The sequence below is a fragment of the Plectropomus leopardus genome, chromosome 9, assembly GCF_026936395.1.
Source record: "Plectropomus leopardus strain MGB_pleo_1.0 chromosome 9, ASM2693639v1, whole genome shotgun sequence".
Taxonomy (NCBI): domain Eukaryota; kingdom Metazoa; phylum Chordata; class Actinopteri; order Perciformes; family Serranidae; genus Plectropomus; species Plectropomus leopardus.
In genome coordinates, this window is record NC_142184.1 from 23,731,473 (window position 1) to 23,744,342 (window position 12,870).

At 40.5% G+C, this 12,870-nt stretch overlaps 1 protein-coding gene across 1 annotated transcript in view; it reads right to left on the reverse strand.

The window, feature by feature from the left end:
- Positions 1 to 325: 325 nt before the first annotated feature.
- LOC121946934 (band 4.1-like protein 1) overlaps positions 326 to 12,870 on the reverse strand; it is a 60,652-nt gene continuing 48,107 nt past the window's right edge. The window contains 13 exon segments of the mRNA XM_088082285.1: positions 326 to 349; positions 351 to 473; positions 1,643 to 1,723; positions 1,890 to 1,979; positions 2,205 to 2,264; positions 2,846 to 3,064; positions 4,116 to 4,517; positions 4,954 to 5,004; positions 7,018 to 8,109; positions 8,429 to 8,584; positions 10,669 to 10,698; positions 11,794 to 11,832; positions 12,457 to 12,713. Coding sequence (XP_087938411.1) covers positions 326 to 349; positions 351 to 473; positions 1,643 to 1,723; positions 1,890 to 1,979; positions 2,205 to 2,264; positions 2,846 to 3,064; positions 4,116 to 4,517; positions 4,954 to 5,004; positions 7,018 to 8,109; positions 8,429 to 8,584; positions 10,669 to 10,698; positions 11,794 to 11,832; positions 12,457 to 12,713 — 2,624 coding nt within the window.

Genomic DNA, 12,870 nt, shown 5'->3' on the forward strand with positions numbered 1-12,870 from the left:
CTCTGCTGAACGTGAATGAATTTCAATTGTGAAATGTTTGAATCAAAACAAAACGTAAGGATTTCAAAGGAGTGTAAGGATTTCAAAGGAGTCTTGTTTCAGCTTTGCGCGTGTGTGTACAAGAGGCTCCATTTGAGCGCCACTGGCAGTAGTCTATCAGTAGGGATGGTGTGTGGCAATTTCAGGTTGGGCACTGACGCTTCTGGTCCAACGGGGGGTGCTCTCATCTCAGGAAATCATGACTGCAGGTAGAGAAAGAAGAAAAAGCTTACCTTAAATCCCTTAATCTCAAAGGAGGGTGGTAAGGCTAAATCCTGGCCAGATATTATCTTTTGGAGTCAAGATGGCACCCGTACCTCTGATACGCCGTGTCGATCCTCAGTGGACGATTCTGTTTCCCTGACAACAACCGCCTTGGTCACCTGCATGTCTGGATGCTGCTGCTTGGCTTCTTGTATTGCAATAGCCAGAGCCTATAAAGAAAGAGAGAATCACAGGAGCAGAGATTTTTTATTCTTGTGTTTTTTTTCTTTTTATTCTTGTGTTTGATTGCTTTTTATTTTTGTGTTTTCTTGCTTAAGATTTTTTTTCCACTTCTTATTCAATAATGGAATATAACTGGTACCCTAACCCTTACAGTTTCATTTCAAGATTGACATATCTTTCTGCACTAGCAAAAACAATTTGACAATTTTTTAATGCTTGCAAACAGAGCTGAAAGGAACACTCTATTCATTGATTCGTGGCTCAATAATTATCATTTTTTTTGTTAAACATTAAATATTCAAATAATATTGGAGCAGAAGTCCAAACATTGTTAAGTCTTAGCCTCTCAGATGTGAGGATCTGCTGCTTTTCTACCATAAATTATCGTAGTGGAGCCGCTCTGACTGTGGCTGCACTGGGCAACTCTCTGGTGTGTATGTGTTTAAGTGTGAATGTGATCAGGGCAAACCCGGAAAAGAGTAGCATGCTCTTCAGTGAAACTTTCCTGGTTTTAACTTCCAGGTAAAGTTTCTTTTCAAAATGATAATATGAATATCTTTAGGTTGACAAACAAGGCATTTCAACATTTTATGTTGGGCTCTGAGAACTTGCAATAAGTATTTTTTTTTTTTTTTTACCATTATCTGACACTTTTTAATCTAATAATCTAAAAAAATGTTCATCACAATAACCAGTAATGAAACAATCATTAGTCACAGCCATACTTGCAAGAAACAGCTGGTTTTTTTTATTTGCATATTACATTTATTCACCTGATGTGTTCATCCCATGTCTAAAATTGCCTAAGTAAGCTAATATTGATCTGATCTGAGGTAGGTTGATCTATGCAATAATGTGAGGCATAATTATTTTTTTTTCGGCACAGCAATGTTTACACCTAAATTATATCAAGTGTTTCATAAAATGTAAGATTGAAATAGTCCATTTTAAAAAGAATAATATTAGAAATGTACAGCATGTCTTGCCTACAAAGTTCCAACAACTAAACATGCTCTAAAATTCTAAAACCCAAATCTAGCAACCATTAACTACCATGTACTCACCAAATGCAAGACCAATGGTTTTGTTAAGTGCCATATAAATAAATTTATAATTATTTTGAGTACCGTTGCATCAACAGTTCATTTGAGCTCACCTGTTCCTGGTCTACGTCATCGTCTCCTGTGATTATAATCCTCTTCTCGATCCTGGTCTCTGAGTATCCTCCTTTCACCGTCTGCAACACACAGTGGCTTTTCTCTAATCGCCTTCACAAGTGGAGCCCATATTTAACTGTACTTAGACAGAAGAGATGAGCTGCACCTTCTCGTGTTGCAAAACCCACTTTATCATAATTATACAGTAAATTGTGTGCTTTTTAAATTCTACTTAAGCTTCTCTACCTTAGTGACTTGAGTGGTTGCCGAGGTAACATTTTCAGTGACGAGGATGGGCGACCCTGTAGCCTCTCTTCCAAGACTGCTCATATGCACCTGAGAAAGCAGAAAAGCTGGCAGCATTAGGCAAATTGTGTAAATACATAATATGTACAGATCATTACATGTTATATGTCATTATGTTTTGATATTTTCAGACAGCCAGACACATATTCATACATTTCTGTCTTTGTGCTGTGGGTAGGTTTAAACTCGAGAGAGCAGAAAGATGTGTATTGCAGGTCAAGTTAAAATTGAAGAGGTCACTCTGTTTGTACTCACAGGGGATACGCTCTGTCTTGTAGAGTAAGAAACATCACTCAGGCCAGTGATAACATGATCCTGAAAAAGACAGATTTATAGTGTGTGATGCAGGCAGTAATGCTTTAGTTCTAGTTGCATTCAAAGTCCAGTGTGCAAGGTTTGGGGAAATTTAGTGGCATCTAGCAGTAGGGAAACTTCTCCCAGTTACAATTCCCTCACTGTTGATTGTTCAGGAGGTTTTTAGCAGAAGGTGAATTGTCTGCAGAAGTCTTCTCCTCTCCAAACTTTCACGTTTAACAGGTCAAGATTTTTTCAATGCTGCTCATCACTGAGGGGCTGCTCACTATGGTGGGTGTTGCAAAAACGCGAATGGCCCTATCTAGGGTCAGTGTGTGGTTTTTCAGTTCTGAAATACTCTAAATATACGGCAGTGCAACATGGGGGAGTCCATTGACGAGGACCCCCTTCCTATGTAGATGTAAATGGCTCCTTTTAATGTAAAAAAAAAAACCCCACAAAAGTTCTCATTTTCAGGTGATAATACACAAAAAAAACTTATTATATTCCAATTCTGCCAATATACCCCTCTAAATCCTATTCACTGATTGTTTGAATATTCTTTTTGTCTGCAGTATTTTTCACTAAAATAATAAACTGACCTGATCTGTGAATTCAACAATAGTCGTGGTGACCTCTGAACCGTTGGGCTGAGTCTCCGTCCTGACGTCTGTCTTCCTCACTGTCGGTGTGGGCATGACATCACTGGCCTCCCTGCTCAGTGGTGTGACGGCAGAGACACGACTAGCTTCTCTGTGTGACTCTCTGTCCACTGACGATGACACCGGCACTGACCTCTTTGGTTTTTTGGGTACTACAGGCTTAGGTGAGGGGAAAAAAATAGTTTTACACATATGACAAATGAACTTGAAGGTCAGTTGACTTTCACTTAAATTTAAGTGGTAAATCTGGGTTTCAAAAAGGCCTAGATTCACCAGATGGAAAACTCTTTGCTTGCAAAAATGAAGATATTTATTGAAGCCTCTGATGTACAAAAATAATCAAAAGAGCACACAAAGCAAAAGACAAACTTAAGTGACTGTAATGTAACACACAAATGGACAGTGTGCTTAGAGCTCAGTGCTTTAGAGACATATTTTACAGTAGAATTAAAGAAAAGATGAAGGGTCTCTCTTTATTATCACTTAGTGCTGCTTGATAAAGAGCATTCAACTTGAACCACGTTTCATTACAGCCACTTACTGTGTCCTTTGTCTGCTCTCAACTTGATTTCAGTGCATCAGAAGCATTGATATATATTAAATAGTACATTTTCAACTGTAGACCTTTATGTTTTGCAGCCCACTGACAATTCAAATCAAAAACTTGAACAACAAAAACACCAGACACAGAAAAGCTCATTGAAATGTGTGACAAACACTTCAGGGTGTGATCACACCTTGATTTGTTTTTTTAATTTTTTTTTTTATTTGTGCCACAGTGGAAATGTTGTTACTGCTCTATTTACGTACATCTCGCTCACGTTCACACTGACCAACTACTGTACAGGCTTGTAAACAAAACTTGCATGAACCCATCAACAGCTCGCTTTGGTGGCCTGTCATCACACTTTGTTGGAAACTTGGGCGGCACTAAAAGGGTGATACAATGGTGTTATAAGAGGAAGGGCTGAGGAGGATGGAAATCAAGTCCCAACTCCTGTATTTGGAAAAACACTTGCATTCACCCTTTTATTTATTTCTATATAGGTCAAAAACACTTTGATTTCACAGCCATACTCACCTTCACTGCAGTCTGATTGAAAGAGGACACATATTTTTAGGTGCCTAAAAATAGCATGGTTCTTCTTACCTGTCTGAACACATCAAACTAAAAAAGGAGAAACTACAAACACTTAATAAAGGACTCTACCTGCACATCAGGCCGTTTGACCTCTGGTCGGACTTCTTCGACCTGGACATGTTTGGCTGGAGGGCTGCTGCTGGCTCCTCTGGACAGAGCAGCGGACACTAAAGGAGGAGGTGGTTCAGATGGGCCCTGCTGCTGAAGCAAGTCCATGCCAAAGCACAGCCCCACATCAGGTGACAGATCCCTCTCCCCCAGCTCTGTCATGCCCCTGGAGAACTCCTCCATGCCTGTGTGCAGGTCTGTGAGAACAGTGAAATCTACTTCGGCCTCCAAGCTGGACGTAGAGCTGACTGTGATGCTGGAACATTTGCGCTCAATGCCCAGGTGGGTCTCCTTCAGGTACAGGATCTCGTGGTCCTGATCATCCTCAGAGACAGAGCCTAGGCGTTTCTCCCACGGTTCCCTCTGCAGAGAAGAGTGCAGAAAATCAAGCCATGTAAAAATTGATTTACTCATTGATTTACTTACATAATCAAATAATGTGAGCTATAGAAAAACACATGGTTTTCTGTGTTTTCTAATGATCAGAAATGTAGGCCAGTTTTCCAGTATTTACCAATATAATCTTTCATAGCATCAGAAAAAAATTGGTGTAAATCTTGTTAATGTGTGGTTTCAAATCATGTATTTTGAACCGTGGTGGGGCTTCCCCTTTAATTAGGTTAGAATTTAGATTGTGCTGTTAATGAAACCAAAATAGTGAAACCAGTTCCCATTTGCCTATAAACACATACAAATTTTGAAGAGAACTACATTAAAAAAAATAAGTGCGGTTTGTTTACTGATTTCCAGTCGCAAAAAAACAATCAAATGGAAATGTTAGAGCTGAGAGACGACTCACTGAAGCTTCGTTGAAAGGTTCCTCGTGAATAGCAGGCGTGGGAGGCGTGTCCTGTAAAAGAAGAACAAAAAGGAAGCAGACATTAATATAATAAAGCATGTGTCAAATCTTAGAAACTATAACCACAAAGCATGATACCAATCTATACTAGAGAGCTGGGAGACCTTAAGGAAATTTTTTTTTCTTTGTCACTGTTTTAAAATGTTCTGATTTCAGCACAAAACACAGCTGATAAAAGCATTGTTTGTCACATTTATTGAAACAGTGTTTGCAATGTTGTCAAAGGTTTTAAACTAATTGCTTTTGTGCTGGGTGGAGTTCTCTGCATTATTATTTTTAATATATAAACACTTAAAGGTCCAGTGTGTACGATTTGGGGGGATTTAATGGCATCTATTGGTGAGGACTGCAAATTGCAACTAGCTGAAATTACTTGGTTAGGATTCCTTCAGATAATTGTTTAAGACATTTTTACAGAGAGCCAAATCATCTGCAGAGATCTCTTCCTCTTAAAGACAAATAGACCAGGCAATTAAAACAAGTCAAAACAATGAATAAAGCTGTTTCAGTACCAAATCAGTGTTTCTCCTATGCTGCACATCATGTAGGAGATGGGTCATGAGCCCAGCACCTGCTAATGTGTGCTCCCCTTTCTTTTCTGATTACTTAAGATCCAGACAGAGGTTTTTAAAGTGAGCCAAATTATCAGTAGAGGTCTTTTGTGTGATTTAAATTGGTAAAACAGGGGGTAATGGAGTTTCACATAAAAAACAAAACAAAACACTGTCGTCACAGAGGGGCTGCAACTATGGTGGCTGACACAAATGCACGAATGCCTCTGGTGTTTGGTTTGTCCATTCTGGGCTACTGAAAAAACATGAAGATACAACATGGCCATCTCAATGGTCAAGGGCCCACTCCCTATGTAGATATAAAAAGCTAATTCTAAGGAAGCAAAAACACATCAATTCTTGTCATTTTTAGTATATTGCATTCCCTTTCTGCCAGTGTATCCCCCTTAATCCTACACACTGGACCTTTAAAAGGTGCTGTGTGTAACTTTGGAGAAAGACAGTTGAGTTTCATTCCAAGGTCAAATACTGGTCTTTGTGTTGGTAGCTGAACTGAAAAATCCATCAAGTATCTATAATTGACGACCAAGTTATGAGACTCAACAATCAACTATGTTTCTCCAACATTACGTACTGCACCTTTTAATTCATCCACCAACTTCAGGGCTCCTGTGAAATTTAAACACTAAACAAACATATGAGAATTCCCAGAGACTGTAAAGCTTACGGCTCCTGTCAGAAGCATGCACATAGGGTATATTTTACAGGTTGACATCATCAGAAATGACTGCAAGTGCAATGGTAATGCCATGCACTGAAAGGTAAGATTTTCCAAAATCCCTTTCAGGAAAGAGGTATTCATAATTGTAAATGCAGCATATGAATGCCTAAGCCCTGAAGAGGTTTGGCAGCTCTGCAGCCTGTGATTACATCTAATCGCCTTTTTCATTTTCTGCTGTAGCCACAGAGATGCCAAGGCAGAACATTTGGTTAAAAATGCCCTTCTCAGCCTTTACATAAAGGATTTAAATTATGTGAAAAGGAGGTTTTCAAAGAAAAATGGTGGAAAGGTCTAGCACTCCTTGCAACAGCAGCCACCTTACTCTGTGAGGATGTTGGAAGGAGAGACCAGGTGTGAACGTGACAAGTCAAGGTGGGATAAATAGGGACGCCTGAAGCTTAAGCATAGGGAACTGTGCTTAAAGGCCCGCAGCGTTCTGAAATGGCCAAGCAGATGTCAAGCGTTGCGAAGGGGACAAGGGAAAGCAAAAAAGCCCTCTGGGCCATGGACGTGAACTGAGTCGGTCAATGATGCGATGCCAAGGAACGTGAGCTTTTGCTTTCTCATACACAGCCACATGAGTTCTGAAGTATGTGTGATTGTTTGTTTTTAAGATGGTAAAAACAAGATTCGCACGACATCGCCTGAAGCTCATGCAATGCTTTACTTTCCGATGATTGACAAAGAGGTTAGGGGGCAGATAGGGTTTACCGCTTGCTTCCTCTTGGCTGTTTCTTGGCTGGGCGTCCTGTGGTGGATGTGGCTGCTGTCCATGTTGCTCTGTCGGTCTCGCGACCACTGTGTTTTCAGCGGGAGAGTTCGAGGGGGAGCTGTTGGAAATTTGCAGCTAGAGAGTAGACTCTCTTTCAACTCAGAGTCATTTTGAAAATTATCGTCATGCCCTCTTCCTCCTCTGCAGTCTCTGAGCTCCTGATGCCCAAAGAGTTCGTTCTTAATGTGTTGATGTAGTAGAGGCTGCTGCTGATATGACATTGCAGCCTCACTGTGGTACTTGGTGGCCCCTGTGTTTTCCTTGACAACATTTTCGGTATACCGCAGTACATTATCATCCACTCTCCTTCCTGCCTCGCAGGATCCATCTTTTGATTTTGTCATCTTTACATCCCCACTCGCTCCAAAGACGCCTCTATCAGACCGACTTTGAGTTTGAGGGTTTACAACACCTGTGTTCTCTTTGTTCAAAGACTTCTTTGATCTTTGTGGCTTGAGAGGAACTATTTTGGTGACTTCTGAATGTGAGTTCCCTGTTTTGTTGCAATCTTGCGCTCCCACGGGGCTCGAGTCTTTTATTTTCTCACAGTGCCTCGCATCAGTCTCAATTCTGCCTCCGTTGCCTTTTGGGAGAGAATCCACAGCCATCGGAGCTTCGAAGTCGTTTGGTCTCTCTCGGTGAATGCTGTGCTTATACTGAGTATGCCTCATGTCTCTGTTGATGATTGCACCTTGTTTGTCATGCGGAGAGCTAAATCCATTTTCTTGAATGGCATTCCTCGCTAATATGGCATTGTGGTGCCCGTTAGTTCCTACTGTATCGTCCATGGTGTTCATATCTGTCAGTACTGTTGCAGTAAAGTCTGTTTCCTGTTTCAGAGATGTTCCCGGTCTAGTTATTAAAGAGTCCCTGGCTTTCTGACAGTTGTTCATCTTTGCTTCAGTCCAAAGGGCCACAGAGAACATGTCTCTGCCCATAGAAGAGATCTTACTCTTTTCCATTTTAGAGTAAGTATCCAGCTCTCCTTCATAAGCATCCTGCTTGTCAATCAATTTGCCACCACCGGTCGCCTATGTTGACATAGAGTAGACAGTTGCATTAGCCTAGCAGTGTATCTAACACTGCTTTTCACTACTGATATCATTGCAACCCCATATAATTCCTGTAAGTAATTTGTGATAAATTGGGGGAACCTATGACTGTGCAAACTTAGATGCATTTCAAGCTTTTTTCTTGTTTTCTGTGTTTTGGCTCATGGAATCAAAGAATTGTCAGAGACTATAATGAATTGTCACAATGGGAAAGGGCTGACCAACAAAACTGTAATATGTAGGAAATTAATTGTAGAAAAATGAGTATTGTACTTTGAGAAAAGGAGCTAGTTCTTACTGGTTTCCGCTCGGGGGTTCCTCCAGGAGGAGTAGCTGAGGACAGGCGTTTCTCCCTCTGGGCCATCTTGCTGTTAGGCTGCCTCAAAGCTCTCTTCAGCTCATTGATGCTGGCCTGGTGCTTTTGTAGAACATCTTCTGGCTTATCCAGGAACTGCTGCTTACACAGTGAAGGGCACACCAGGGACACACATTAACATAAGTTAAAATCCTACATCTGAGTCTAATATCTGAATTTGGTTGCAGTCATTCCAACACTTTAACTTGATGTGGATTTCAGTTGAAATGAACCTCTCAAAATTCTTACTCTGTTTTGATGAATGTGTGGTGCTGAGGGTTTGTAAATGGGTTGTAGGTAGAATCAAATGCTGCACCATATAGAGGACAAAAGAGGTCTTGCTGATGACCAAAACAGATATAGACCTCATTACAGTACAGTCAGATCATATCAGTGTTTTCCTTTTACCTTGCGGCAGTGTAGACATGTTTAAGTTAAAGGTCTGGAGGTTTAAAAGTAATGATATGAAATAACTCTATTAAATAATACATTTCAAAAAGTGCTTGGTACTGTTCTTGCACCTTGGAAGAGCACACAGCCCCAAACGGGAGGTTTTGAAAATTCTTCGATCAAAGGCTAGGCATTTATAACAAACATTCACTGGTAATAGCTCTCATTAAATTTGACAGAAAATGACATGCAAAACCAGGGTGTTGCTTTTAAGAAAGTGGTTCACCAAAAAATTACGTGGGCTGAGTAGGCATGGGACGATATGAAAATGTCATGTCACTATTATCCTGCCAAAATAATTGTGATTCAGAATATATAATTTGTTTAAAATGTAAATTGGCACTAAAACAGGCCTGAATCACTTTACCTTACAATTTGTTAAGAATCAAATATTATTTTTAGTAAAAAACGAAACAATTCATAATGGCATCATATCCTTTGACATCAAATGTGCCAATGCTTAAGTAAGATTTTGTGCTTTTTTTCAAGTATATGTGTAACAGAGTAGAAAATACTTGGTTAAATTACAGCAAAGTGGTGCAACAGCGTCACCTGCTGGTGAAGCAGTATTATGTGTGGGCTGGCAGGGGAACTCCACAGAGCGCTGAGGAATGCACTGCGGTAGGTTGTGTTCTCTTGTTGGTCTGGGATAATTGCTGATTTGTAAGACTTTTAAATGTTAATGCCTTATATTTTTCATATAATTTAGATATAACAACCTTAACCAACTGTTTTCAGCCATTTTGTGATATATTTCCTTTAGAGCGATAAAATGGTCACTTTTGGTGTAAAACTAGCTTAATTATCCAGGTGTTCCATGTGTTATCCAGACTGTTATCCCGGAAACCAATGCCTATTCCCATTGTCATCCCACTGTCATATACTGTGTTTACAGGTAACATTTTATGCACTTCTCTGTTTGATGTTATGATTTGTCAGTGGATCGTTTTATCCTGTTTATTGATACGAGCTGTTCGTTCCTCATGGGAGTAGCAGTATGTTAATTAGCCACATGATGTGTATGTGCGCTGTTGTAAATGGCGGCTTTGTTCATCAGTCTTTTCTCACTTTTAAAATTGATTATTGGATTTTTCTTTTTATTGCTAGTCTAATGGAAATGTGAATATGTAGCCTGAAGCAATGTAGTAGACAAATAGTTTACACTATAGGATCACAACATGTTATAATGATTCCATGTATTTTCGATTATGAAAATACACAGAGTGCTGAGGAATGCACTGTAACTGTTACCCCGAGACCAATGCAGATTGCCATCGTCATCCCACTGCCATACTGTGTTTACAGAGCGCACTGTGCATTAAAGAGACCCATAATCCACCTGATTGTCTGTGGTGTGTAGAAGTAAAAGCATTTTGGAGCTGAATCTCATCGCATGAAGTTGTGACCCGTCACATATGCAGCCTTTTTTTTGCAGAGTGTTTTGCTGTTGGTTGCCTAAAACTCTCTTTGGGTGCTGCTGGACACAATATTTACAATTATCACAATAAGTGAAATTCAACACAATTAATTTCATGTAAATGTTTTTTAAATCGTCCCATCACTAGTGCAATAATACTAGTGCTAAATGTTTTAACATGAACTCCATTGCTGTTGCCGTTCGCGGTGTTTTAACAGTAAGTCTATAACAATAAGCACAGTTGTGGATACGAAAACACAGCACACCTGGTGAAGGTCACACACAGCACATGCCTAAGAGAGAGGACAAGCAGTACCTCCTGTTTGGGCCGAGGGATGGCCAGATCCTTGTCCAACAGATGAGGGAGCCCGAGGTGGGGCAAGTGAGATGAAGTTAAGGGTTTTGAGAGAGCAGGAGGGTTGAAGATTTGGGGTAGTGGATGGGGTTGAGGACAGAAGCGTGCAGAGACAAAGAGGTAAAGTGCTGCAGGTGAGTCAAAAAGGCAGGCGGCCAGACAGACAGACAGACAAGCATTTGACACCAACGGGGTATTTGACTTAAGACTGTTCAGCCATTTGATGTTCTGCCAAGAAGACAGGGACAATCCATTTCAGTGTCAGCCAATTGACAATTAATGCAGTCCTCTACTGACTGAGCATAAGGGTTGGGAGAGGGGGATTATTCCCATACTTCTTCATCCAAACATTTGGTGAGAAGGCATTACAAAACCACAAATGAACAGACCTCTTAGTGACCAATGCAGTGCCAATATTTCCTGCAGTACTTGAGAACACTACCACACATACCTGCACAGGAATAATACGAGACTAGATACACTGGAATAACCAAAAAAATATAACATAAAAAGAATGCGTTCATCTGCACAACATAGAGTGTATGCATAGAAAGCTGTCACTGCATAAAAATAAAAATAAAAAACTTTGACGGATCTCTGCTGGAGTACCAGGAGATTTGCCAACTAGGGAACACTGAATCATCAACAGTGCTCAAGGGCCATCTGTTTATCCTTCTAATAACAATCAATCCCTCTAATTTCACACAGGGACACTGTTAAAGATGTGTTGACAATTGAAAAGAAAAAGCCTTTTCCACTGCTTAAATCACTCTGGATTAGAGCTGGGCTAAATGCCTATGAAGAAAATCTAATGAATTTTCTAGTGGGCACACAAGAAAAAAAGAAAAAAGAAAGAGCCTGAATAAATCCATATTAAACATTTAGTGTCTATTCATCTGAAGATAGATTCATGCAGTTTCCATGGATTGCACTCAGTAAAATCCTGGAAATCATGACATGAAAAGAAATAACATTCCCTCCAGAGACAAACAATCAAGGATAGGTTGTGTAACACAGAGTGCAGGTGCATGACCTACAACAACCAAAACCACACAGACAAGACACTAAGGTCCAAGGCCAAAATACCTCTGGTTTTGAGTCTACAGGCGAGCCTTCCTCCTCACCCTGCAGGAAAGGTACGAGGTAGATGACAGAGAGGTCGGAGAGAAGAGAGCAGAGGTTAGCAGAGTGTGTTAACAAGAACTGTTAGAAGCAGGATGCTGGGTGGAAAAAATATCATCTGCAGCAAAGAGGTCGAGTTATACTTCGGGAGGCGATTGCAGAAATGGTGAGGTGGGAGGACTCATACTGTGAAGTGTTATAAGTCTGCAGAGGAGCAGGAAATAGGGGAAATTAGGCCAAGGAGAGAAGAAGTAGGGACGGTGATTACAGTCCTAAATGAAAAGGAATGTGAGAGAGGAATGACGAGTGGTAGTCAGAAGTTCATGAGGGATTTTTCAGACTTGGGGCGAAGCGGTGTATTTTCTCAAATAGCCAACAAAACTGCTTTTGTATGTTTCGTTGCATTTTCCTCAAAAATATGATATAGTTTTCACACTTGAAAGGCAATATTTCAATTATCAGGTGAGTATTAATTTAATTTATATTGTTGATTGGTTGGCTCAATATCAGCTCTTATCCTTAAGACCTTACCCCATACAACACTACTTCAAAAATCTTAACCATCCCTTTAAGGTTGCAAAGAATGCAATGAAGGCAGGTTTCTTTGCATTTGAACTTATCTTGTACCTTTAGCTCCAAAGTCTTGGTGGGTGTTGAGATGTTGGCACCCCGAGGGGGCTTCTGAACTTGATCTTGATCCTGACTATCATACTGCTCCAGCTCCTGATCTGTGTACTGGTCTTGGTCCTGGTCCTGGTACTGGTACTGATCATGGTCAAGGTCCAGGCTGCCCTCCTGGTCCAGGTCTTCTCTGGACATGAACTGTGTGCGTTCACTGGAGCTTCGCTGGGACAGCTGGTCCATACTGTAGCCTAAAGCTGAGGCTAGTGAAGCACAATGGGTGGGAAACATCAACGACTTGGACTACACATAATTGACTGTACAGTCTTTAATAAGGCAAAATACATCACTAGGCTGTGCTCAGTCATGAAATGACTTAAAAGCTGCCTTTATTTCTTTTGCTGCCAAGAAATTTCAGGC